The sequence below is a fragment of the Pristis pectinata genome, chromosome 10 (assembly GCF_009764475.1).
Source record: "Pristis pectinata isolate sPriPec2 chromosome 10, sPriPec2.1.pri, whole genome shotgun sequence".
Lineage (NCBI taxonomy): Eukaryota > Metazoa > Chordata > Chondrichthyes > Rhinopristiformes > Pristidae > Pristis > Pristis pectinata.
In genome coordinates, this window is record NC_067414.1 from 100,161,988 (window position 1) to 100,185,854 (window position 23,867).

General features: G+C 45.9%; 1 protein-coding gene across 1 annotated transcript in view; it reads right to left on the reverse strand.

The window, feature by feature from the left end:
* The window catches only part of LOC127575532 (dynein axonemal heavy chain 6-like), a 277,640-nt gene that overhangs the window by 177,946 nt on the left and 75,827 nt on the right, over positions 1-23,867 (reverse strand). Inside the window, exons 22-24 of the mRNA XM_052025464.1 lie at positions 16,159-16,409; positions 13,455-13,686; positions 10,348-10,401 (exon numbers count right to left, since the gene is read on the reverse strand). Of these exons, the coding sequence (XP_051881424.1) occupies positions 10,348-10,401; positions 13,455-13,686; positions 16,159-16,409 (537 nt within the window). The remainder of the gene's footprint in view (positions 1-10,347; positions 10,402-13,454; positions 13,687-16,158; positions 16,410-23,867) is intronic.

The window sequence follows — 23,867 nt, forward strand, 5'->3', positions numbered from 1 at the left end:
AAATTCAGAAATCGGAGGTGCAAAGGGACTTGGGAGTCCCAGTGCAGGATTCCCTAAAGGTTAACTTGCAGGTTGAGTCAGTAGTAAGGAAGGTAAATGCAATGTTAGCATTCATTTCAAGAGGACTAGAATATAAAGCAAGGATGTAATGCCTAGGCTTTATAAGACATTGATCAGATCATATTTGGAGTATTATGAGCAGTTTTGGGTCCGATATCTAAGGAAGGATGTGCTGGCATTGGAGAGGGTCCAGAGGAGGTTTACAAGAATGATCCTGGAATTGAAAGGGTTAATGTGTGAGGCACGTTTGATGGCTCTGGGCCTGTACTCAATGGAGCTTAGAAGGATGAGGGGGATCTCATTGAAACCTACCGAATATTGAAAGGCCTGGATAGAGTGGACGTGGAGAGGATGTTTCCATCAGTGGGAGAGTCCAGGACCAGAGGGCACAGCCTCAGAATAGAAGGATGTTCCTTCAGAACAGAGATGAGGAGGAATTTCTTTAGCCAGAGGGTGGGGAATCTGTGGAATTCATTGCCACAGACGGCTGTGGAGGCCGTCATTGGGTATATTTAAAGTGGAGGTTGATAGGTTCTTGATTAGTAAGGGCGTCAGAGGTTATGGGGAGAAGGCAGGAGAATGGGGTTGAGAAGCAAAAATAAATCAGCCATGAAGGAATGGAGGAGCAGACTCGAAGGGCCAAATGGCCTGATTCTGCTCCTATGTCTTATGGTCTGCTGGGGTTCTGGCGCATTGGAGGGCATGGACATGATGGGCTGGAGAACCTGTTTCCGTACTTGTCTCATTAGTCAATGAAAATTACAACACTGCAGATGCTGGAAATCTGAACTTAAAACAGGAAATGGTGGAAACACTCAGCAGGTCAGGCAGTATCTGTGGAGAGAGAAACAGAGTCAATGCTTCAGGTTGGAGACCCTGCATCAGAACTGGGAAAGAGAGAAAACAAGTTATTCACTTTGTCCCACCCATCGCTCCCCACTTTCTCTGCATCTTCAGACTAATTTGCTTTCTTTCTTTCCTGGTTCTGGCAAAGGGTCTGTGACCTGAAATGTTGACACAGTTCTCCCTCCATGGATCCTGCCCGACCTGCTACGTGTTTCCAGCATTTTCTTGTTTTGCATTCACTCCTTGACTTGAAAAAAGCATCACTTCTTGGCTCGTCTCAGTAGAATCGTGTGACATTGCTCCCACAACCTCCCTCTGGATCAACTTTGGGATTACAAACATTAAGTGATTTGCACTTCAGATTCCAGTCTGTCTCCCCAATTTTGTCCCCTCTTTTCACAAGATCTCACTTTGTACCACATCCTTCAGCTTTCACTTCAGTACCACTTTTCTGAATGTCAGACTTGCTAAGTGGTGCCAACACACCATCATTATCGTGCTGGTTACATTGTTTTTCTGTGACTTGAGACATAATTTTTGTTTCTGTCTCACTGCCTATCTTCCACTTTCCCTTCAAGAGTATTACTGCTCTGTCTTCAACGCATTATTAACTCAGCAGGTGGTATCATTCTGCAGTGGGGCAAGGAGTTTGCTAATTGATGTCTCATTGTTAAATCTGTGTCCCGGAAACACTTCTTTCATCAAAGCTTCTTTGTCAAGTTTTACCAATTGCTCTGTTGCACTATTTGATGGTGAATGCTATGGTGAGATAAGTTTGTCCTTGATGTCATTTTGTTTCATAAAGCGCTGAAATAAAAATGAATAAAACTGAGGACTGTCATCCAAGACTAGTTCTTCTGGTAAGGCATGAGGAAATTCTGTTGTAACTGGACCCAACATGTTTCACCTCAAGTTGTTTCAAAGGGCTAAGTATGAAGAAGTTAGAACATAGAACATAGAAAACCTACAGCACAATTCAGGCCCTTCGGCCCACAAAGCTGTGCCGAACACGTCCCTACCCTAGAAATTACTAGGCTTACCCATAGCCCTCTATTTTTCTCAGCTCCATGTACCTACCTAACAGTCTCTTAAAAGACCTTATTGTATCAGCCTCCACCACCGTTGCCGGCAGCCCATTCCACGCACTCACCACTCTCTGAGTAAAAAACTTACCCCTGACATCTCCTCTATATCTACTCCCCAGCACCTTAAACCTGTGTCCTCTTGTGGCCAGCAATTCAGCCCTGGGGAAAAGCCTCTGACTATCTACCCCATCAATACCTCTCATCATCTTATACACCTCAATCAGGTCCCCCCTCATCCTCCGTCTCTCCAAGGAGAAAAGGCCGAGTTCCCTCAACCTGCTTTCATAAGGCATGCTCCGCATTCCAGGCAGCATCCCTGTAAATCTCCTCTGCACCCTCTCTATGGCTTCCACATCTTTCCTGTAGTGAGGCGACCAGAACTGAGCACAGTACTCCAAGTGGGGTCTGACCAGGGACCTATAAAGCTGCAACAATACCTCACGGCTCCTAAATTCAATTCCCCGATTGATGAAGGGTTTAAGTTATTAATTCCTGTCTCACAAATAATCACTATGTACTCTTTGGGAAGGTCTCACTGGCCAGTTCCAACTCTGTAAACTAAAAACAGAATGCTGGAAGACCTCATCAGGTCAATCAGCATCTGTGGAGGCAAAAGGTGTAAGTTGATGTTTCTGCCAATTATTTTAAACCCACTCTCCTGGCTGTTGACCATTCTGCCAAGGGGAATAGACCCTTCTTATTTAATCTGACTGCTCCTCTCATGAACTTATACACTGCAATTAAACCTCTGTTCCAAAGAAAACAACCTTAGCTTATCCAATCTTTCCTCACCGTTAGAAATTTCCAGTCTTGGCACACCCTCTTAAATCTCCTCTGCCCCTTCTCGAGTACAATCGTTGCTGATCTGAGACATGGTGACCAGAACTGTGTGCAATACTCAAGCTGCAGTCTGGCTAGTCTTGAACACATTCTAATTATCTTGCTGCTTCATGTTCTTTCCTTGGCTAATAGAGGAAAGCATTTATCTTTTTAATAACCTTAACCATCTGTCTTGACCTTACGGATGTACACTCCATGGTCTTCTGATCCTCCACAACACTCAATATCCTTCCATTTATTATCTATTACCTTGTTTCCTTGCACTCCCCAAGTGTGTCACCTCACACTTCTCTGAATGAAGTACCAGTTGCACTTTTCTTTCCTACTGACCAGACCATCAAAATCTTCATAATAGCATTCATCATGGCGACGAGGAGGCGTACAGGAATGAGATAGATTGGCTGGTTGAGTGGTCGCAACAACAACCTCGCACCCAACGTCTGCAAGACCAAGGAACTGATTGTAGACTTCGGGAAGGGGAAGTCGGGAGAACACGCACCAGTCCTCATTGAGGGGTCAGCGGTGGAAAGGGTGAGCAGCTTCAAGTTCCTGGGCATCGGCATCTCAGAGGATCTATCCTCGGCCCAACACATTGACGCAATCACAAAGCAGCTCTACTTCGTTCGGAGTTTGAGGAGATTTGGTATGTCACCAAAGACTCTTCCAAACTTTTATAGATGTCCGGTGGAGAGGATTCTGACTGGTTGCATCACAGCCTGGTATGGAGACTCCAATGCACAGGATCGCAAGAGGCTGCAGAGGGTTGTAGACTCAGCCAGCTCCATCACGGGCACAACCCTCCCCACCATCAAGGACATCTTCAAGAGATGGTGCCTCAAGAAGGCGGCATCCATCACTAAGGACCCTCACCATCCGGGACATGCCCTCTTCTCGTTACTACTATCAGGAAGGAGGTACAGGAGCCTGAAGACCCACACTCAACGATTCAGGAACAGCTTTTTCCCCTCCGCCATCCAATTTCTGAATGGTCCATGAACCCGTGAACGCTATTATTCCTTTTTCTTGTTATTCCTTTTTTTTTGCACTATCTATTTATTTTGTAAATTTGAATAATTTTTATGTCTTTGCACTGTACTGCTTCCACAAAACAACACATTTCACGTTATTTCATGTCAGTGAGAGTAAACCTGATTCTGATTCATTCCTCCTCTCTGTCAACCACACAACCTGTATTTGTACCATCTGCAAACTTGGTTATCATGCTCACGACTTTGGACAATAGCCATTGGACCAAGGACTGGGCCACTGAAAATCCCAATGGCAGTCAGGGATGAGGTCCTGCAGAATGAATATAGGGAGTTAGGCAGAATGATAAAAAGCAGGACCTCAAGGTCTGTAATCTCTGGATCATCCCAGTGCCACACGCTAGTGAGGGTAGGAATAGGAGGACAGGGCAGGTGAAGAGCTGGTGGAGGAGGGAGGGATTCAGGTTCTTGGACCATTGGGATCTCTTCTGGGCCAGAGGTGACCTGTACAAGAGGGACAGTTGCACCTGAACTGGAGGGGAATCAATATCCTGATGGGAAGATTTGCTACAGCCACTCGGGAGGGTTTTAACCAGTCTTGCAGGAGGGGTGGGACAGGGACAAGTAGCAGTGTAGCAGGTAAGAAAGTTGAAGCAAATATAGAAGTTAAAGAGAGCAAGGCCAGTAAACAGGACAGGCAGGGGCAGGACAGGGAGCAAAAAAGGTCTGATGGGCTAAATTGTATTTATTTTAATGCAAGAAGCCTGACTGGTAAGGCAGATGTACTCTGGACGTGGATAGGCGCATGGGATTGTGATATAACTATCACAGGAGCATGGTTGAGAGGTGGATAAGGCTGCCAGCTCAATGTTCCGGGATGCAAATGCTACAGACGTGAGACAGAGGTGGAGGTAAGAGAGGAGGGGGAGCTGCGATGTTGATTGGGGAGAACATCACGGCAGTACAGGAAGTCCCTGGGTTACGAACGAGTTCCGTTTTTGAGACTGTTCGTAACCCAATTTTGTCTGTAACTCGGAACAGTGTCCGCACATGCACACTTGGCCCGGGGTTGGGCCAAAGAAGGTGTACCGCCGCCGTGGTAGGATCGGGGGCCGGGCCCGCTTATGAACTGAAGGTCGTTAAGACCACAAAGGTCAGTTCGTAAGTACAGGCGTTTGTAAGTCGGGCATTCGTAAGTCGGGGATTTCCTGTACTTAGAGAGGATACTCCTGGAGAATGCCCAATGAGGCTACATGGGCAGAACTTAGAAATCAGAAGACCGTGATCACTTTGATGGGATTGTACTATACTGGAAAACTAGAGGCTGGCTAATTGTGCCTTTATTTACGAAGGGTTGAAAGGACAAGCCAGGAAACTAGAGGCAGGTGGAGGGAAAGTTACTGGAGGGGATTCTGAGGATCTACCGGCATTTGGAGAGGCAAGTGCTGATTAGGGATTATCAGCATGGCTTTATGCATGGGAAATCGTGTCTCACAAATTTGATAGAGTTTTTTGAAGAGGTGACCAAGAGGACTGACGAGGGCAGGGCAGTAGATCCTGGCTATGTGGACATTTGCAAGACCGTTGACAAGGTCCTGGTAGGCTGGTCCAGAAGATTAGATCACATGGGATCCAGGATGAGCCAACTGGATACAAAATTGGTTTGGTGGTAGGAGGCAGAGGGTGGTAGTGGAGGGTTTGTTTTTTTTAGAATGGAGACCTGTAACCAGAGGTGTACGGCAGGGATCAGTGCTGGGTTCTTTATTGTTCATTATATATATAGTAATGATTTGGAAGAGAATACATGTGGCATGATTAGTAAGTTTGCAGATGGCACCAAAATTGGTGGCATAGTGGATAGTGAAGAAGGTTGTCTAAGGTTACAAGAGGATCCTGATCAACTGGGAAAGTGAACCAAGCAATGGGCAGATGGAATTTAATTCATACAAGTACAAAGTGATACATCTTGGAGAGTTACACCAGGCCAGAACATACACAGTGAATGGCAGGGCCCTGTGGAGTTTTGTAGAGCAAAGAGACTTTGGAGCAGAAGTACATAGTTCCAAGAAAGTGGTGACACAATTAGGCCAGGCGGTGAAGAAGGCTTATGGCACGCTGGCCTTCATCGGTCAGGACACTGAGTACAAGAGGTGGGACATCATGTTACAGCTGTACGAGACTTTGGTGAGACCTCACTTTGCGTGCTGTGTGCAGTTCTCATTGCTATGCTATTGTAAAGAGGTGCTTAAACTGGAGAGGGTGCAGAAATGATTCACAAGGATATTGCTGGGACCGGAGGGCTTGAGTTATGAGGAAAGACTGGATAGGCTGGGACTGTTTTCCCTGGAGCGAAGGAAGCCATGGGATGAACTCATGGAGTTTCATAAAGTCATGAGGGGCGGAGATAAATTGGATGGTCACAGTCTTTTCACCAGGGTAAGGGAGTCTAAAACTAGAAGGCACAGGTTTAAGGTGAGAGGAGAAAAGTTTGAAGGGGACCTGAGGGGCAAGTTTTTCACACAGAGGGTGGTGGGTATATGGAATGAGCTGCCAGAGGAAATGGTAGAGACAGGAACACTTACAATGTTTAAAAGATACTTGGACAGGTAAATGGATAGGAAATGTTTAAAGGGATATGGGCCAAACACGGGCAAATGGGACTAGCTCAGGTTGACACCCTGGTCGGCATGGACAAATTGGGCTGAGGGGCTGTTTCCATACTGTATAACTCCGTGAGTCTAAATTCTTGCAGACCTAACGAGATTAATCTGTGTCTTTCTCAATGAAGGTATATATTATTCTTTAGAATTCATCCTACGAATTTGCCCACCACCAAGGTTAAACTGACTGGCCTGTAATTACTCAGTTTATCCCATCTGTTCTAGTTAAACAATAGTACAATGTTAACAGCACTCCAGTCCTTGGCATCACACCTGAATAATGATCAGAGCTTTAGCAATTTTTTTACTTGCTTCTTTTAAAAGCCTGCAATATATTTCATTCTAGCCTGGTGTTTTATCCACATTCAAACATGCTAATTAAACCCCTTAATATTTCCTCTGTTACCACGCTTTTCCATCCAATCTTTCACACACATCCACTAAACTTTGCCCTCTTTTGCGAAGACTCATTAAGAACCTACCTGGATCCTCCAACTCCACAGAAATGTCACTCTTCAGTCCTCTATAAGCCCGATTCTTTCCTTAGTTATCCCTCGCTCTTCATGCACTTTGCAGCATTCTTACATGCCTTCTCTTCACTTTCCCAATTTCCCCTTGAGTTCACTCCTAAACTTTCTATACTCTACTAGGCTTAGTGCTGTAATCAGCTGTTGGTATCTACAGCATAATCTTTACATTGGATATATGTCATAGAAATAGGCCACTTGGCCCACCAATCCATGCTGGCATATCTTCTCCTCTTTGCCATTTACAGGCTCTACATTTAGCAGACTCGCCCTTTTCTTTTGTAGGAACATATTTAACTCAAGCTCCTTGAATCTTCATCCATTGCTCTGAAACTGATTTACCTTCAAGCAGCTGTTGCCTGTCTGCAATTGCTAAAATACTTCTCAATAAAATTGCTCTTATCCCAATCTGCCAGGCAGGCACAGTAGTGTAGCAGTTAGCATAACGCTATTACAGTACCAGCGACCTGGGTTCAATTCCAACCACTGTCTGTAAGGAGTTTGTACGTTCTCCCCATGTCTGCGTGGGTTTCCTCCGGGTGCTCCGGTTTCCTCCCACATTCCAAAGACGTACGGGTTAGGAAGTTGTGGGCATGCCATGTTGGCGCCAGAAGCGTGGCGACACTTGCGAGCTGCCCCCAGAACACTCAGCGCAAAAGATGCATTTCACTGTGTGTTTCAATGTACATGTGACTAATAAAGATATCTTATCTTACCTTATCTTAGAACCTTTATTCTCTAGTCTGAATCCAGAACTATTGTAAATCTGAATTATGATCACTACCACAAAAATACTTTCCCACTGACAAAGATTTACAAGGATGTTGCCAGGACTCGAGGGACTGAGTTATAGGGAGAGGTTGGGCAGGCTAGGTCTTTATTCCTTAGAGCGTAGAAGAACGAAAGGTGATCTTATCGAGGTGTATAACATCATGAGGGGCATAGATGGGGTGAATGCACAGTCTTTTTCCCAGGGTTGGGGAATCAAGAACTAGAGGGCACAGGTTTAAGGTGAGAGGGGAAAGATTTAATAGGAGCTTGAGGGGGAACTTTTTTTTTACACAGTGGGTGCTCTGTATGTGGAACGAGCTGCCAGAGGAAGTGGTTGAGGCAGTTATAGTTACAATATTTAAAAGACAGTTGGACAGGTACATGGATAGGAAAGGTTTAGAAGGATATGGGCCAAAAACAGGCAAACGGGAACAGCTTAGATGGGCATCTTGGTTGGCATGGACCAGTTGGGCCAAAGGGCCTGTTTCTGTTTTGTATGACTCTATAAATAACATTCCCTTCGAGCTGAACAGCTTCGCACCCTAAAACAAAGTCCAGAAATGCCTCACTGCCTTGTTAAGCTTGCTATGTACGAGCGAAAAATATTCTCCTGGAGGTGATTTAGGAATTCTGAGTCCTCTACACTTCTTGTACTGACATATCTCAGTTAATTTTGGGGTGACTGAAATCCCTCACTTTTACTGCTCTTGTGCTTTTGCAGTTGTCAGAAATTTTCCTAAAAGTTTACCGTTGTCACCACTAATTAGCTTCCAGTGTGATATTTTCTCCAAACAGCACATGTTCTATGCAATACTGGAAGTTCCTGCACCTGAGTGTATACACCAAAGCCTCCCATATAATCAGCTCCAGTCTGGACATCCACTTTGCCCACTCCTACTGCTTCTGCTCAAAGCCTGGGGAGGTGGGGAGGCTCTCAGAACTCCACCACCTTCTCTGGCTGGGCCTTCCCTGCCTTATCCCACAGTTCGTTGGTACAGTTCACTGACATCTGCAGCTCATGGTCCTGAGATGTCTTCTGTAGAGCCATCGGCTCTGTCGGAGGAGCTCAGTGGAGGGGGTCTCACTTTCAGGTGCCACTCCTCAGCACCATCAGCCTCCCCAAACTGAGCCTATGATTAGATGGAGTTGGTCACAAATCCAAACAGTTGCGGTTGGTACTTTCAGCCTCTTACCCAGTGTGGGTTGTCAAGCAAACCAAAGGCTTTGTTTCATAACAGCCAGAACAGCAGCCAAATGTTAATTGTCAGTTATTATTGGATTACAAAATACAGGGAATCTGGTAATTCCTGGTTTTCCACAGTATAATTCCCACAGACTGCCTGCAGGAAAAGACTATATGTAATCTACCAGTTTATCCAGTTACTGCTGAGAAATGGGGAGTATCCACTGCACCTTCTCAAATTTTAGGCCTGTGCTCAAATTCATCAACTCAGACATCAGTCTCGGGCAGAGAGCATGGGCTGGATGGGGAGTAAGCCTCCTATCCTATCAAACACTCCCAGGCAGGTACAGCACAAGTTCCTTCTCCAGTTCCGAAGAAGGGTCCTAACCCTAAACGTTGACGGCCTGCTTTTCTCCACAGATGCTGCCTGGCCTGCTGAGTTCCTCCAGCATCATCGTGTTTTTCATCTAGATTCCAGCATCTGCAGTCCTTTGTTTCTACAGCACAAGTTCCCTCTGCACTGTCCTGTCACACACTCCCAGGTCAGAGACAGCACAGATTAGATAAGAATGTAAGATAATAGGAGCAGGAGTAGGCCACTGGGCCCATTAAGCCTGCCCTGCCATTCAAAATGATCATGGTTGATCTGCCCTAGACCTCATCTCGTCTTCTATGCCAGTTACACAGTAAAGCTCCCTCGACAATGTCTCATCACACACTCCTGGGTCAGGGACAACACAGCTTAGGTTCAGAGTAGAGCTCCTTCTACACTTTCCCTTCAAATACTCCCAGGGCAAGGACAGCATGCGTTAAATATAGAGTGAAGCTTCTCTACACTGCCCTGTCACACACTTCCAGGGTAAGTACAGCATGCAACAGATAAAGATGAAAGCTCCCTTTAATCTGCCCACTTAAAACACTCCCATGGCAGGTGATGGCTGAAGACAAAAGTTCCCTTTAAACTGCCTCACTGAAACACTCTCAGGATCGGTACAACACAGGTTAAGTAAAGAATTATCCGAAACCTCAAAAGTACTTAATTGCTGCAAAGCACTTTGGGATGTTGTGAGAGGACAAGAAAGGCACTATATAAATGCAAGGTTTTCTTTCTCTCCCTCCAGAGTGTCGCACAAAACTCTACCAGGCTAAGTAACGATCTCTACCACACCATTCACTTCCAATACCAAACACAGCAACAGCCTATTGAGAGATGGAAAAGAGATGGGGGAAGAAACTTAACATCTGTAGTTACAACCAGAGCTGGACAGGAGAGGATACATGGTGTGGAAGCCCCAAGCCTTTGTCTCCTAAGATGCTTAGAGAGCAACATTTGATACAAGTTCAATGCCAGGCAGTATTTCCTCTGCTGTTGGGCACAGTAAATGGTACCTTGTAATCCAGGCCTTTGGAACAGTTGAAGACAACACAATGCTTTCCCAGGGCCTGAAAAACAGAGCACATAACATTATTTTACTTAACTCCATTATAACATGCTTCGCCACTTTTTTGTATGGAATCAGAACAAGGGACGGCAGCCAGGTGGAGACTGGAGAAACTGGAGTTGTTCTCCTTTGGGGACTGAGGGAAATCTGATAGCTGAAGATAATGGGGAGTTTAAATAAAATAATTCAAGGAGAAACTGTTTCCTGAAACAGGAGGTTGCTAGGTTGCTAACCAGAGGACACGGTGGGTGGGGGGGGGGGGGGGGGGGGGGGGGGGGGGGGGGGGGGGGTGGGGGGGATTGCCGGGGGGAGAAGGAGAACAGGAAGCACTTTGTTGCAATCTGTAATGTGCTGACTGGAAGCTTCCATAATGACTTCCAAAAGGAAACTGGATAAATATACTCTAAGTGGATATCTGCAGGGCTACAGGGAAACTGCGGAGCTGAGAGACTATTCTGATTCAAAGAGCCATTCAGAAAGATGAGCCAAACAGTCTCCCTCTCTGTTGTCTCAAACTGAATGTAGATCGACTCCACATAAACTTATGGAAGACTAGTAGGAAGCCTCATTTACCTGGTCAAAGTCAAAGTTGAGTTTATTGTTTTATGCACAAGTACTTGTCTGCACGGGTGCAATGAAAAACTTACTTGCAGCAGCATCACAGGCATATCAGATAAGTAGAATTCACAAGAAAAACATAAATTAAACACAATTTTTACAAAGAACACAATTAGAATAAAAGAAAAACAAAGTCCATTTTAGAGCAAAGTGATCAAAGTGGTCATGGTGTTGCTAAACTGTAGTGAATAGGGTTGTGCCGGTTGGTTCAAGAACTGAATGGTGTATCCAGAGCTCCCAACCCCTCCAGTTGTAGTGGTCTGTGAGGAAGGAAACACTGAAGAAATTGCTTGCTAATGGACTGAAGAAGGAGGAAGATAGTGGCCAGCTTCAAAAGGCATGACGCATTGTCAAAGAAAGAATGACAGAAATTAAACAAGAGGCAATTCAAAGTGAGTGCAGTATATGAACGTTTCTGCATAAAACTTTTGGGTCAGAACATGAGATTGTGAAAGTTTTGAAAAAACATACAGGATCCTGGGCTTCATTAGACCCTGGTCTGGCTACCAGTGGAGTACTGCATCTAATTCTGGTCACTCACTTATTCACTACAAGGCTACTCAGCCCATTGGGTCCATGCCAGCTCTTAGGGGAGTAACTTTATCAGTTCCATTCCCCCTTATTTCCCTGTATCCTAACACGTTTTCTTTCTCCATAGCCACTTACCTACACCACAGAGAAATTAACCTATCAGCACATCTTTTGAAGATGGAAAGAAACCGGAGCACTCAGGGGAAACTCGTGCAGTCATGGACAGAACTTCCAACCACCACTCAGACAGCACTCAAGGTCAGGATTGAACTCGGGTCACTGGAGCTGTGAGGCAGCACCTCCACCTGCTGCACCACTTGCCACCCAAACTCTCACATCTCACCACACTTTCAGAAGGCCAACATGGTAGTCTGGTCCAGAAGGTTAAGGCATATGGGATTCAAGGTGAGCTGGCTAATTGGATCCAAAATTGGCTTTGTGCCCTTCCGATTGGAAGTCTGTGACTAGCGGTGTTCTGCAGGGATCAGTGCTGGGACCCTTGAAGACTGTGACATGCATGAACAACTTGGATATGAATGGAGGAGGTATAATTAGTAAGCTGCAGATTGCATGAAAATTGATGGTGTTGTGGATAGTGAGGAAGATTGTCTGAGATTACATCAGGATATAGATCAGATGGAAAGTTGGATCATTGCTGAGCACTGGCATTTTGGGAAGTCAAATAGGGGTAGTACATACAGTAAATGGTAGGGCAAAGAATATTGATGAACAGAAGAACATTGGGATTCAAGTCTATAGTTCCCTGAAAATGGCAACACAGGTCGATATGGTGGCCAAGAAGGCATGTGGCAAACTTACAAGGTGAGAGGGGAAAGGTTTAAAGAGAACCTAAGGACCAACTTTTTAAACACAGAGGTTGGTGGGTATGTGGAACAAGCTGCCAGAGGAAGTGGTGGATGTGTGTTCAATTACAACGTTTAAAAGACATTTAGACAGGTACATGGATAGGAAACGTTTAGAGGGACATGGGCCAAATGCAGGCAAATGGTACTAGCTCAGGTAGGCAACTTGGTCGGCATGGACGAGTTGGGCCGAAGGACCTGTTTCTGTGCTGTTTAACTCTATGACTATTACTTTACAAAACACTGGTTAGGCCACACTTGGAGTATTGTTTAGCACAAAACAAGCTGCTGGAGGAACTCAGCGGGTCAGGCAGCATCTGTGGAGATAAAGGGATAGTTGACGTCTCGATCAGGAGTATTGTGTGTAGTTCTGGTCACTGCACTGCAGGAAGGATGTGATTGAGCTGGTGAGAGTAAAGGGAGATTCACCAGGACTTTGCCTGGATTTGAGGTCTGTAGCTATGGGGAGAGACCGGATAGGCTGGGCTTGTTTTCCTGGAGTGAAGAAGGCTGAGGGGTGACCTGATGGAAGTAGATAAGGTGATGAGAGGCATAGATAGGGTACATAGTCAAAATTTGTTCCCTGTGGTGTGGATATCAAAATCAACAGGGCGTAAGTTTAAGGTGAGAGTAAAGGGGATCTGAGGGAACATGCTGCCAGAGGAGGTGGTGGAATCGGATCGTTCTTATAGAGAGTCAGCATGAACTCGATGGGCCGGATGGCTTCCAGTCCTGCCTTAATGACTTAGTGATTCAATGAAATGCAGCAGAGGTTCAACCAAGGTCATGCTTCGGGTCAAAACCCTGCATCAGGTCCTACATCTTGGTTGTTGGTGCAGGTGATAAATCTGTTGGGCGCAATGCTTTGCTTTTCCAATTATTGCTCTTTGCTTGGTTTTAATAGTTGGCTTTAATAGTTTAAAGTCTCCACTAAAATAGATGAAGGAGGCTGGTACTGAATATGATGCCATAAAATGTTAGAAGGGAACTAGAGTTATGGGAAAGATAATTTTGTGATCATTGCCCAGCTCTGAACACTTACTTTAGCGAGGTCTTTGACCGTTGCTGTTTTGCCTGTCCCTGACGGTCCTGATGGCAAGCCTCCGAGGTTAAGGTGCAGGGCTCCAGTCAGAGTCAGCCAGCAGCGGTCAGTCAGTGGAGTGATTACTAATCGGGGTGAGCAGCCGAGATACTCATAGCCATAAATGAAGGAGCTTTTGGCTTGCATGACGTAGCAAGAGCTGTTCTGCGTGTTCCATTCATAACGTAATTGCCTGAAACACAGAGTTTCTGTCAGTGCTACTCCACGCCTTTCAAACACACAATACTTCAGTGGGATGACAATGACCCCAAGTCACAATGCATCTTACAAATGCACCCACTGGGCTTTGAGCTGCAGCAGAGACTGTCTATTACTGTTTCTGTGTGCATACACTCTATTCATAACGCTGCTACAACCTGACAGGTTACCTTTGTGCCCACCCACTGCACATGTGAGGACAGTGCACATATGCACATACAATATGCATAATAAACATTGCAAATGTTCTCACGTGTTTAAACATCTGCACAATTCATATTATGCAGATGCATGAACAATATGCATACCACAGTGTGTGTATGTAGTCTCTATATATCCAGCGGAGATAAATCCCTGCAGTGAATGATAAATAAATGCTGGGGTAGTTAAGTAATAAAACATTCTGCTGGAGCAAGTGAGTCAGGGACTTCAGAGGATTTTGAATGAAGACGGCAAACGCAGCAACATCAAAGTCTCAGAAAATGCTGGAAACACTCAGCAGCTCGGGCAGCATCTGAAGAGAAGGAAAGCCCTTTGTCAGAACTCTCCCAGGGTCGGGGAATCAAAACCTAGAGGGCATGGGTTTAAGGTGAGAATTTAAAAGGACCTGAGGGGGAACTTTTTCACACAGAGGGTGGTGAGATTATGAGGAAGTGGCTGAGGCAGGTACAATAACAACATTTAAGAGACATTTGGACAGGTACATGGATGGGAAAGGTTTAGAGGGAGATGGGTCAAACACAAGCAAATGGGATCAGCTTAGATGGGCATCTTGATCAGCATGGATGAGTTGGGCTGAAGGGCCTGTTTCCGTGCTGTGTGACTCTATGACTCAGACAATGCTTCTCCGACCTGAAACATTTGCTCTGTTTTTTTCTTTCTACAGACCTGTCCTGCCGAGTGTTTTAATTTCAGATTTTCAGCAGTTTTTTGAAGATCATTATTGCCCCAGCCTCACTAAATTATGCCCACACTCAGCACCTGGAGCATGAAATGGGTCATTAGTAAACAGGTTTTCCAATAAAATGGAGAGAATTATGGAACACGACCTTTTAAAAAAATATAGGACTATTCCCATGACTCTAATAAATCCCAGTATGAAAGCAAATTCTAATCAACTTGATGATCACTGATTAGAAGTCACAATCTATAAAGCTAAACTCTTGAACATCAACAAAATCATACTAACCACATAAGCCAAGCTACTCTGAGGAATTTTAAGTCAGTGGGACTTGTGGCAGCTGCAGGCCCCAGCTGGACCTTTAGTGGGGTCCTTCTTGTCTCCTGAGCTAAGTCCTCCTCTGCCTGTGTTGTGTTGTCTCACTCAGACCCACCAATCACCAGCCGCCCCACAGACCCACACACCAGTATGGGGTGACCACTCCCAAGGACCCAGTGGAGGTAGGATTCCTGCAGGGATGCCAGGACAGTATCTCAACTCATTCCAATCCATACACAGGCTGACAGCTATGGATCTCCACACCAGATGTCTTCTTTGTCCAGGGTCCCCATCCCACCAGCCTGTGGCCAAGGGCTGAGTTCATGTTGTCAACCCTCTAGTAGTGCCTGGAGCTTCCTGGGAATAGAGATTAATCTCCAGAACACTGCAAGGAACAAATTGATTAAAAATCATGAGGGTGTTCAAAACCTTGATTTTGGTTTCAAATTTCTTTGAACAATTACTTATGAACAAACTGGAGATGAAAGCGAGAAAGGGCTGTCTGACTGACATCCTCCAATGTGACAAAGACGAGTTTGTTCACTTTCTGATTGGTCATGAGAAAATGGCCCAACATGTGGATGGTGTGTCCAGTGGCCAATGGTGGGCGAGTCGGAGCAGCCCTTGATGAGGTTGGTGTGCTCAGTGACCAAACGTGGGAGAGTAGGAGTATGCCTCCACGAGGATGTGTGTTCAATAACAATGGTGGAGAGAGATGCGGCAGGGGAAGAACGTGCAAGGATGGAAATGTTAGTTGACTAATGGTGGAAGAGAAGGGGAGGTATTCAGAAGGATAGTGAATTGGATGGCAGGAGCGGAGTGGCTGACAGGTCAGGAGATGAATGGATGGACCAGCTGGAGGCAGGAAAAGTGAACGGGGAAGGTGATATGATGGCCACTTAAGGAATATATCCAGTCAGGGTTTACAACAGCAGGCTGAATCCCAGGCTGTACAATCTCATCCCATGCCTTCCACCGCTGAAAGAATCCTGACAGCTTGTCTATGAAGAGTAGCCTGTGAAGCCACTGTTGCCGGCTGGTCACTGCAACCCTTCCACATACCCAACAGGGACCCAACTTCCGTCCACAGTGCCATTGTCCTCCATCAACTGGCACCCTGCCCACAACCCTGGTGGAGTCTGGAGACAGAGGGGGCTGACGGACTCTCCTCTGGCAAGGCTGCCCAGTGTGTCAGACCGGAACAATGCTTTTCAGACTGGTTATTACCTGGTCCACTCAAAATCTTCCGCCTTGAAGACCTTCTTAACCATCAAGTCACTCAGCACGTCACGGCAGTGCACGTTGATGGTCACCAGACTCTCCAGCACCATCTCCTGGGAAGCACGTAGGGGCGTACACACAAGCTCAGCCAACATATCCAGCCTATTCATCAGCTCTAGGTGGACATCCTGCAGCTGACTTTGTGGCTCAGTCCCACTGAAGCAGTTCACACAATCCTGGTTGAACATTATCTGGCTCTGCACCAACACAGAAATAGCAGACATCAGATGGGTAAGGCCCCGCTTGTCTTTTTTTGAAGCAGAAAGTGCTAAGCCCAATGGAAGCTTGAGGCCCTGCGTGCTTTATTAACCACCTTAAGCTATTATGATCTGGAAGGATGGTGCCAACATCTCCAATACTTACTTTCAAAGGGGAATTAGATAAGCAATACTGTGCTCTGGAGATAGACAGGAGAGGGGGACAAATGGATAACTCATGGGTTAGCACAGACAGAACAGACTGAAGGACGGATGCTGAGACTTTCCACACCAGTACCTTTAAGATGTCTTTTTCCTCAACGGTGGCTGTTTCCTCAACACGCGACATAACTCACAACTGTACCAGCTCTATTTCCCACACTTCTGCTCTCACCCTTTCTCCTCTCAACCAGAACAAGGATAACTTCCACATTCAACAGATTGTCCTCCATAAATTTTTGCCACCTCCAACCACACACTTCCCTCTCATTCAGCACTCTCATACGGTAAAGATGAACTCTTGATCTCACAATCTACCTCGTCACGGCCCTTGCACATTATTGTTACCTACACTGCACTTTCTCTGTAACTGTAACACTTTACTCTGCATTCTGTTATTGTTTTTCCCTTGTACTACCTCGCCGTACTGATGTTTTGAAATGATCTGTATGATGGCAAGCAAAACAAAGTTTTTGACTTTATCTTGGTACATGTGAAAATAATAAACCAATTGCCAATTAAAAACTGTTCCCTCTGTGACTCCCTGGTCTCTTCCATCTCCACCAACCATTCCCCTTCTCATGGCACTTCCCCACACATCCTTTAGGAGATGCAACACCTGTCCTTTCCCCTCTTCCCTTCCCACTATCCAGGGACAAAACAGTCCTTTCAGGTGACGCAGTAATTCACTTACACTTCTCCCAATTTCTAGTATTCAGTGCCCACCTTGTGGTCTCTTCTGCACTGGGGAAACCAAATGCAACTACTTTGCAGAGAACTTTTGTTCGGTCTGCAAGGGTGACCCTGAGCTTCCAGTTAGTTCTCCGTCACACTCCCGCTCTGAGCTCTCTGTCTTTGGCCTCTTCTTTGCTCCAACTATGTCCAAGGTACAGCATCCCACCTTTTGTATTACAGCTCTCGGGACTTAAAATGAAATTTAACAGTTTCAACTAACATCCCTCTCTCTTTTCCCTCTCCCACAAACATGGCTGCATCTTTCTGTTTCAATTGGATTCATTTTACTTTTCTGCCCCCCAATGTCGTTTTTCCAAGTAATTGTCACCCAACAACCTTGGTCAGCACCCTATCGCAGACATTCCCTCCCTTCTCCTCATCTCTGCAACATAAACGCACTTGTTTTCTCACTTTTCCAGCTCTGATTAAGGTCTTTGATCTGAATCGTTGAGTCCGTTTCTCTCCCCACTGATGCTGCCTGACCTGCTAAATGTTTCCATTGTAAATAGCTTCCTCCTTTAGCATTTGATTCTATTAACCTGTAAATCAATCTTAGGGTATGTGGAAGATCCAAATGGACAATGTGAAAACCCTAGAAATGGAGTTACCACTATTTCTGTAGCTTTCAAGGCAATATAAATCCCATGGCGGTTTCCTGCCTGGGCCACCCCACCCTGAACATTGGAATCCAGAGGTTATCCAGCCACAGACATCACTAGTCAGCCCATCACTGGTTATCAATCCCTAAGTGTCATTCACAAGGTGGTGAATGAACTAAACCTGCTTAGTGCCAAAGGTTTAGATGGGACGGAATTTGTTAAATCTGTCCAGGAGGGATTCCTGACGCAGTATGTTGACAGGCCGACTAGAGGGAATGCCATGTTAGATCTGGTTTTAGGAAATGAACCGGGACAGGTGAAGGATCTATTGGTGGTTGAGCATTTGGGGGACAGTGACCATTGCTCCATAACCTTTAAAATTGTCATGGACAGGGACAGGTGCAGAGAGGACAAGAGGTTTTTCAATTGGGGAAGGGCTAACTACGAGGCTATAAGGAGAGAACTTGGGAGTGTAAATTGGGATGTCCTTTTTGAAGGAAAATGTACCATGGAGATGTGGTCGATGTTCAGGGATCTTATGCAGGATGTTAGGGATAAATATGTCCTGGTGAGGCGGAGAAGGAATGGCAGGGTGAAGGAACTGTGGGTGACGAGAGAGGTGGAACGACTTGTTAGGGAGAAGAAGGTAGCGTACGTGAGGTATAAGCAGCAAGGTTCAGACAGGGCCCGTGAGGAATATAGGGTAGCGAGGAAGGAACTTAAGAAAGGGCTGAGGAGAGCTAGAAGGGGACATGAAAAGGCTTTGGCTAGTAGGGTTAAGGAAAATCCCAAGGCCTTTTTCAAGTACGTGAAGGGTAGGAGGATGGCTAGGGTAAAGGTAGGTCCGATTAAGGACAAAGGTGGGAGAATTTGCCTGGAGGCGGCGGAAGTGGGAGAAGTTCTCAATGAGTACTTCTCTTCGGTATTCACCAGGGAAAGGGGTCTTGATGATGCAGAAGGGAGTGCTGTTAGGGGTAATGTTCTCGAGGTTGTAGATATCAAGAGAGAGGATGTGTTGAAGTTGTTAAATAATATTAAGACAGATAAATCTCCGGGGCCTGACGGGATTTTCCCCAGGCTGCTTCAAGAGGCTAGGGAGGAGATTGTTGAACCGCTGGTAAGGATCTTTGAGTCCTCGTTGTCCACGGGGATGGTGCCGGAGGATTGGAGGGTTGCGAATGTTGTCCCCTTGTTCAAAAAAGGTAATAGGGATAGGCCAGGGAATTATAGACCGGTGAGTCTCACGTCTGTGGTGGGTAAGCTGTTAGAAAGGATTCTAAGGGATAGGATTTATGAACACCTAGAGAATCATGGACTGATTAGGGACAGCCAGCATGGCTTTGTGAAGGGAAGATCTTGCCTCACAAGCCTGATAGAGTTCTTTGAGGAGGTGACCAGGAAGATTGATGAGGGCAGTGCGGTGCATGTGGTTTACGTGGATTTTAGTAAGGCGTTTGATAAGGTACTTCATGGTAGGCTTCTTCAGAAGATCAGAGGCCAAGGGATCCAAGGAAGCTTGGCTGTGTGGATTAGGAATTGGCTTGCATGTAGAAAGCAGAGGGTTGTGGTGGAAGGAGTGCCCTCGGATTGGAGGGCAGTGACTAGTGGTGTCCCACAGGGATCGGTTCTGGGACCTCTACTTTTTGTGATATTTATAGATGACTTAGATGAGGGGGTAGAGGGCTGGGTTAGTAAGTTTGCGGACGACACTAAGATCGGCGGTGTTGTGGCTAGTGTGGAGGGCTGTCGGAGCTTACAGAGGGATATTGATAGGATGCAGAGCTGGGCTGACAAGTGGCAGATGGAGTTCAATCCGGAGAAGTGTGAGGTGGTACACTTTGGAAGGACAAACTCCAGGGCAGAGTACAGGGTAAATGGCAAGGTACTTGACAGTGTGGAGGAGCAGAGGGATCTGGGGGTTCATATTCACAGTTCACTGAAAGTTGCCTCACAGGTGGAAAGAGCAGTTAAGAAGGCCAATGGGATGTTGGCTTTCATAAGTCGCGGGACTGAGTTTAAGAGCCGCGAGGTGATGATGCAGCTTTACAAAACTCTAGTTAGACCACACTGTGTTCAGTTCTGGTCGCCACATTATAGGAAGGATGTGGAGGTGTTGGAGAGGGTGCAGAGGAGATTTACCAGGATGCTGCCTGGTTTAGAGAGTATTGAATATGAGGAGAGGCTTAAGGTGCTAGGGCTTTATTCACTGGAAAGGAGGAGGATGAGAGGATACATGATAGAGGTATATAAAATATTGAGAGGAATAGATAGAGTAGACAGTCAGCGCCTCTTTCCCAGGGCACCAATGCTCAAGACGAGAGGGCATGGCTTTAAGGTTATGGGTGGGAAGTTCAGGGGAGATGTCAGGGGGAGATTTTTCACCCAGAGAGTGGTTGGTGCATGGAACGCACTGCCTGGGGTGGTGGTGGAGGCAGATACATTGGACAGGTTCAAGAGCTTGTTGGATAGGCATATGGAGGAGTGTGGGATGGGGGGATATGCGGGAGGAAAGGGTTAGGCAGTGTGAGGGTGGTTTGATGGACGGCACAACATGGTGGGCCTAAGGGCTTGTTTTGTGCTGTATGGTTCTATGGTGGTGGTGAGCCACCTTTATAAACCAGACAAGGGGTTCCATGATTTAGAGTCAGCAACATTGAAGAAAGAGTGATTTGTGTCCAAGGCTCTAAGAGTGTGACTTGGCAGAGAAGGTACCAGTGTGGCTTTCTCAGGTGTATGTGCTGCCATGACCTGCCAGGTGGCAGAGGGGCTGCCGGTTTGGGAGATGTGTCGGAGAAGCCTTGTTGCGATGCTGCAGGGCATCCTATAGCTGGTTCACATTGCAGCCACGATGCATTGGTGTTGAGGCATATAACTGTGTGGAGATCACACACTCAGGCCAAGTGAAGCACATGAACCAAACTTGGAAATATAAACTATAGAAAAAGTATTTTTTTTAAAATAAAATCATTGACAATGCATGAAAGCCTATAAATCATAGTGGATTTAATAGGTGTTCCCATTGTTAGAAACTGTCAGCCAATAAATCATTTCTTCAGACAATGATGGCCTACCAGTCTACATAAGGAAACACTGCAGCAGCCTTTCAGGATTTCCAAGGTGATTGTTATAGCTCCTGAGCACCTCCAGCTCTACAGACGGAGAGAGGTCAGTGACTAGGGCCTCCAGCACCTCTCTGACATGCTGATGGTGACAGCGCAGCATCCTCCAGCCCCGAGAGACCAACTGTTGGAGTGATGCAGCCAATTGCAACTCCATCCAGCTCTGCTGGGCTGGCGATTGAATCTATTCCAAAACTGGCACAGACTTGCACTATATAGTGTCTCATCATTACTTCCAGATGATCCATCCAAACCTTTCAGACCACTATCCTCTCCTTACTGCATTCACCTCGATAACATGGACCATCTTTGGCCTATTCAGTCCATCTACTTTCAGCCAGGCTTTTGTCCCATTCGGATACACCATTCCAAAGCCCTTGTGTCCGACCCTGACCCTAGTAACCTGCCGTAACCCAATCAGTAACCAAACAGGATGCATGGGGTCAACTGGCCTAACCTGCTCCTAATTTGTGGAGAAAAGCAGGCGGTCAATGTTTTGGGTGAGGACCCTTCTTCAGTCCTGAAGAAGGGTCCTGACCTGAAACGCTGACGGCCTGCTTTTCTCCACGGATGCTGCCTGGCCTGCTGAGTTCATCCAGCGCCATCACGTTTCTCATCTAGATTCCAGCATCTGCAGTCTTTTGTTTCTCTGCTCCTAATTTGTGCCACCTTTCAAGAAAGACACTGAACTGAGACACAGCATTCCCTCTCGGATGGATGTAAATGATCCCCAAACACAAATGAAAGTGGCCAATATTGATACCCCAAGGAGCACCCTGGTCAGCTGGTCTATTAATTTAACTGCTGTTTATAACAGAAGTTTATTGTGTGCAAATTAGCAGTCAAAATTCCTACATTATAAAGTGACTACAGTATAAAAGTAATTAATTTATTACAAAGCAATTCGGACATCCCAAGGTCAGAAAAACAGCTATCAGAAACGTTTCAGGAAGACTCTATGGCCTCTGAGTTGCTTCTCTCAGAATTGCCTTAGACCATCAACCCCAGTCTGCATGGTTTCTACCAGGAACAGGGTCAAAATCTGTCCTGACCTCAACACCAGTGCCTAATATTGAGTGTGTGATAACTGGAGCAACTCAGTGGAGTACGTTTTCACTTTAAGTAAAGGTATTCATCTTCTATGCTCTGCTTCAATGTACACACACATATACAGATGTAAGCATTTCCCTTGGAACATTCCTTTCACAGAAACAGATTGTGCATCACCTTCCCTACCTTAATGAGCCCTCCTCAGCCTAAGTGAAACCTTCCGGTATCTGGGTTGTCGCGTTATACAATCAGTGAAATGCTTCCCTCATCCTTTTTACTCACTTTTAAAAATAGGATTTATTTTTCGACGGGAAGTGGGTTAGATACCGACAGCTGTTCTTTCTCCCTAGGGGGTCCTCCTCAAACTGGGCTGAGAAGCACAAGGATCAGTGCCAGCAAGGAGCAGTGCCTGAGACAGGCCTCGGTGACACTAGTACAATAACTCAATGGGCTAAGAGCCGAGGCAGCAGTCCTACTGTGGTTGGTACTCATTGGTGCCGAGACACTGGTTCTAGTGACAGCAGGGTGGCTCACCAGAAGGAATAGATTTAAGGTGATTGGCAAAGGAACCGGAGGGGAGAAGGAGAATTTATTTTTACCCAGCAACTTGTCACACTCAGGAATGTGCTGCCTGAAAGGGTGGTAGAGGATGATTCAGTAGTAACTTTCAAAAGGGAATAGGATAAATACACCAAAAGGCAAAATAACATTGCAGGTCAATGGAGAAGCTCCAAAGGATTGGAAAACCACATATATAATGCCCTTATCCAAGATAGGAGAGAGACTGAAAGTAGAAAACCAAAGTTCATTGTCACTGGGAAAATGCCAGAATCCATTAGTGTCAGGCTATCCATTATTAATGAAGTAGCAGCAGGATATTTAGAAAATCACAACATAATTAAACAGATTCAACATGGTTCTATGGAAGGAAAATCAAGTTGACAAACTTTGTTGGAGAATTAGCAGGGCAGACAAAGGTTAATGCAGAAGGTAAGAGCTAATGGTCTTGGGGGTGATATATCGGCAAGCAGAGGACTGGCTCACTAACAGAAGATAGAGGTGCTGGATAAATTGGTCATATTTGTAAGCTGTAATTCGTGGGATGCCACAGGGTTTGGTGCTGGGGCCTCAGCAGCTACAGTCTATGTTAAGAATGGATGAAGAAACTGAGCAAACTGTAGTCAAAGTTGCTACTGATACAAAGGTGGGTGGAAAAGCAGGCTGTGAGGAGGCCACAAAGAGTTTGCAAAGAGTTACAGAAAGGTTAAGTGACTGAGCAGAAGTCTGTCAGATGGAGGCTAATGAGGGGAAATGTCAGGCTATCCACTCTGATAGGAAGGATTGAAAGCAGAGTAATCCCATGCCTCCTGACTTTCTGAATGAGCCTTCCATGAGGAACCTTACCAAATGCCTTACTAAAATCTACGTACACCACATCCACTGCTGGACCTTCATCAATGTGCTTTGTCACATCCTCAAAGAATTCAATCAGGCTGGTGAGGCACGACCTGCCCCTCACAAAGCCATGCTGACTGTCCCTAATCAACCTATGCTTCTCTAAATGCCCATAAATCTTGTCTCTAAGAATCTTCTCCAGTAATTTGCCCACCACTGAAGTAAGACTCACTGGTCTGTAATTCCCTGGGTTATCCATACTCCCTTTCTTAAACAAAGGAACAACATTTGCCACCCTCTAATCATCTGGCACTACTCCTGTGGCCAGTGAGGATGCAAAG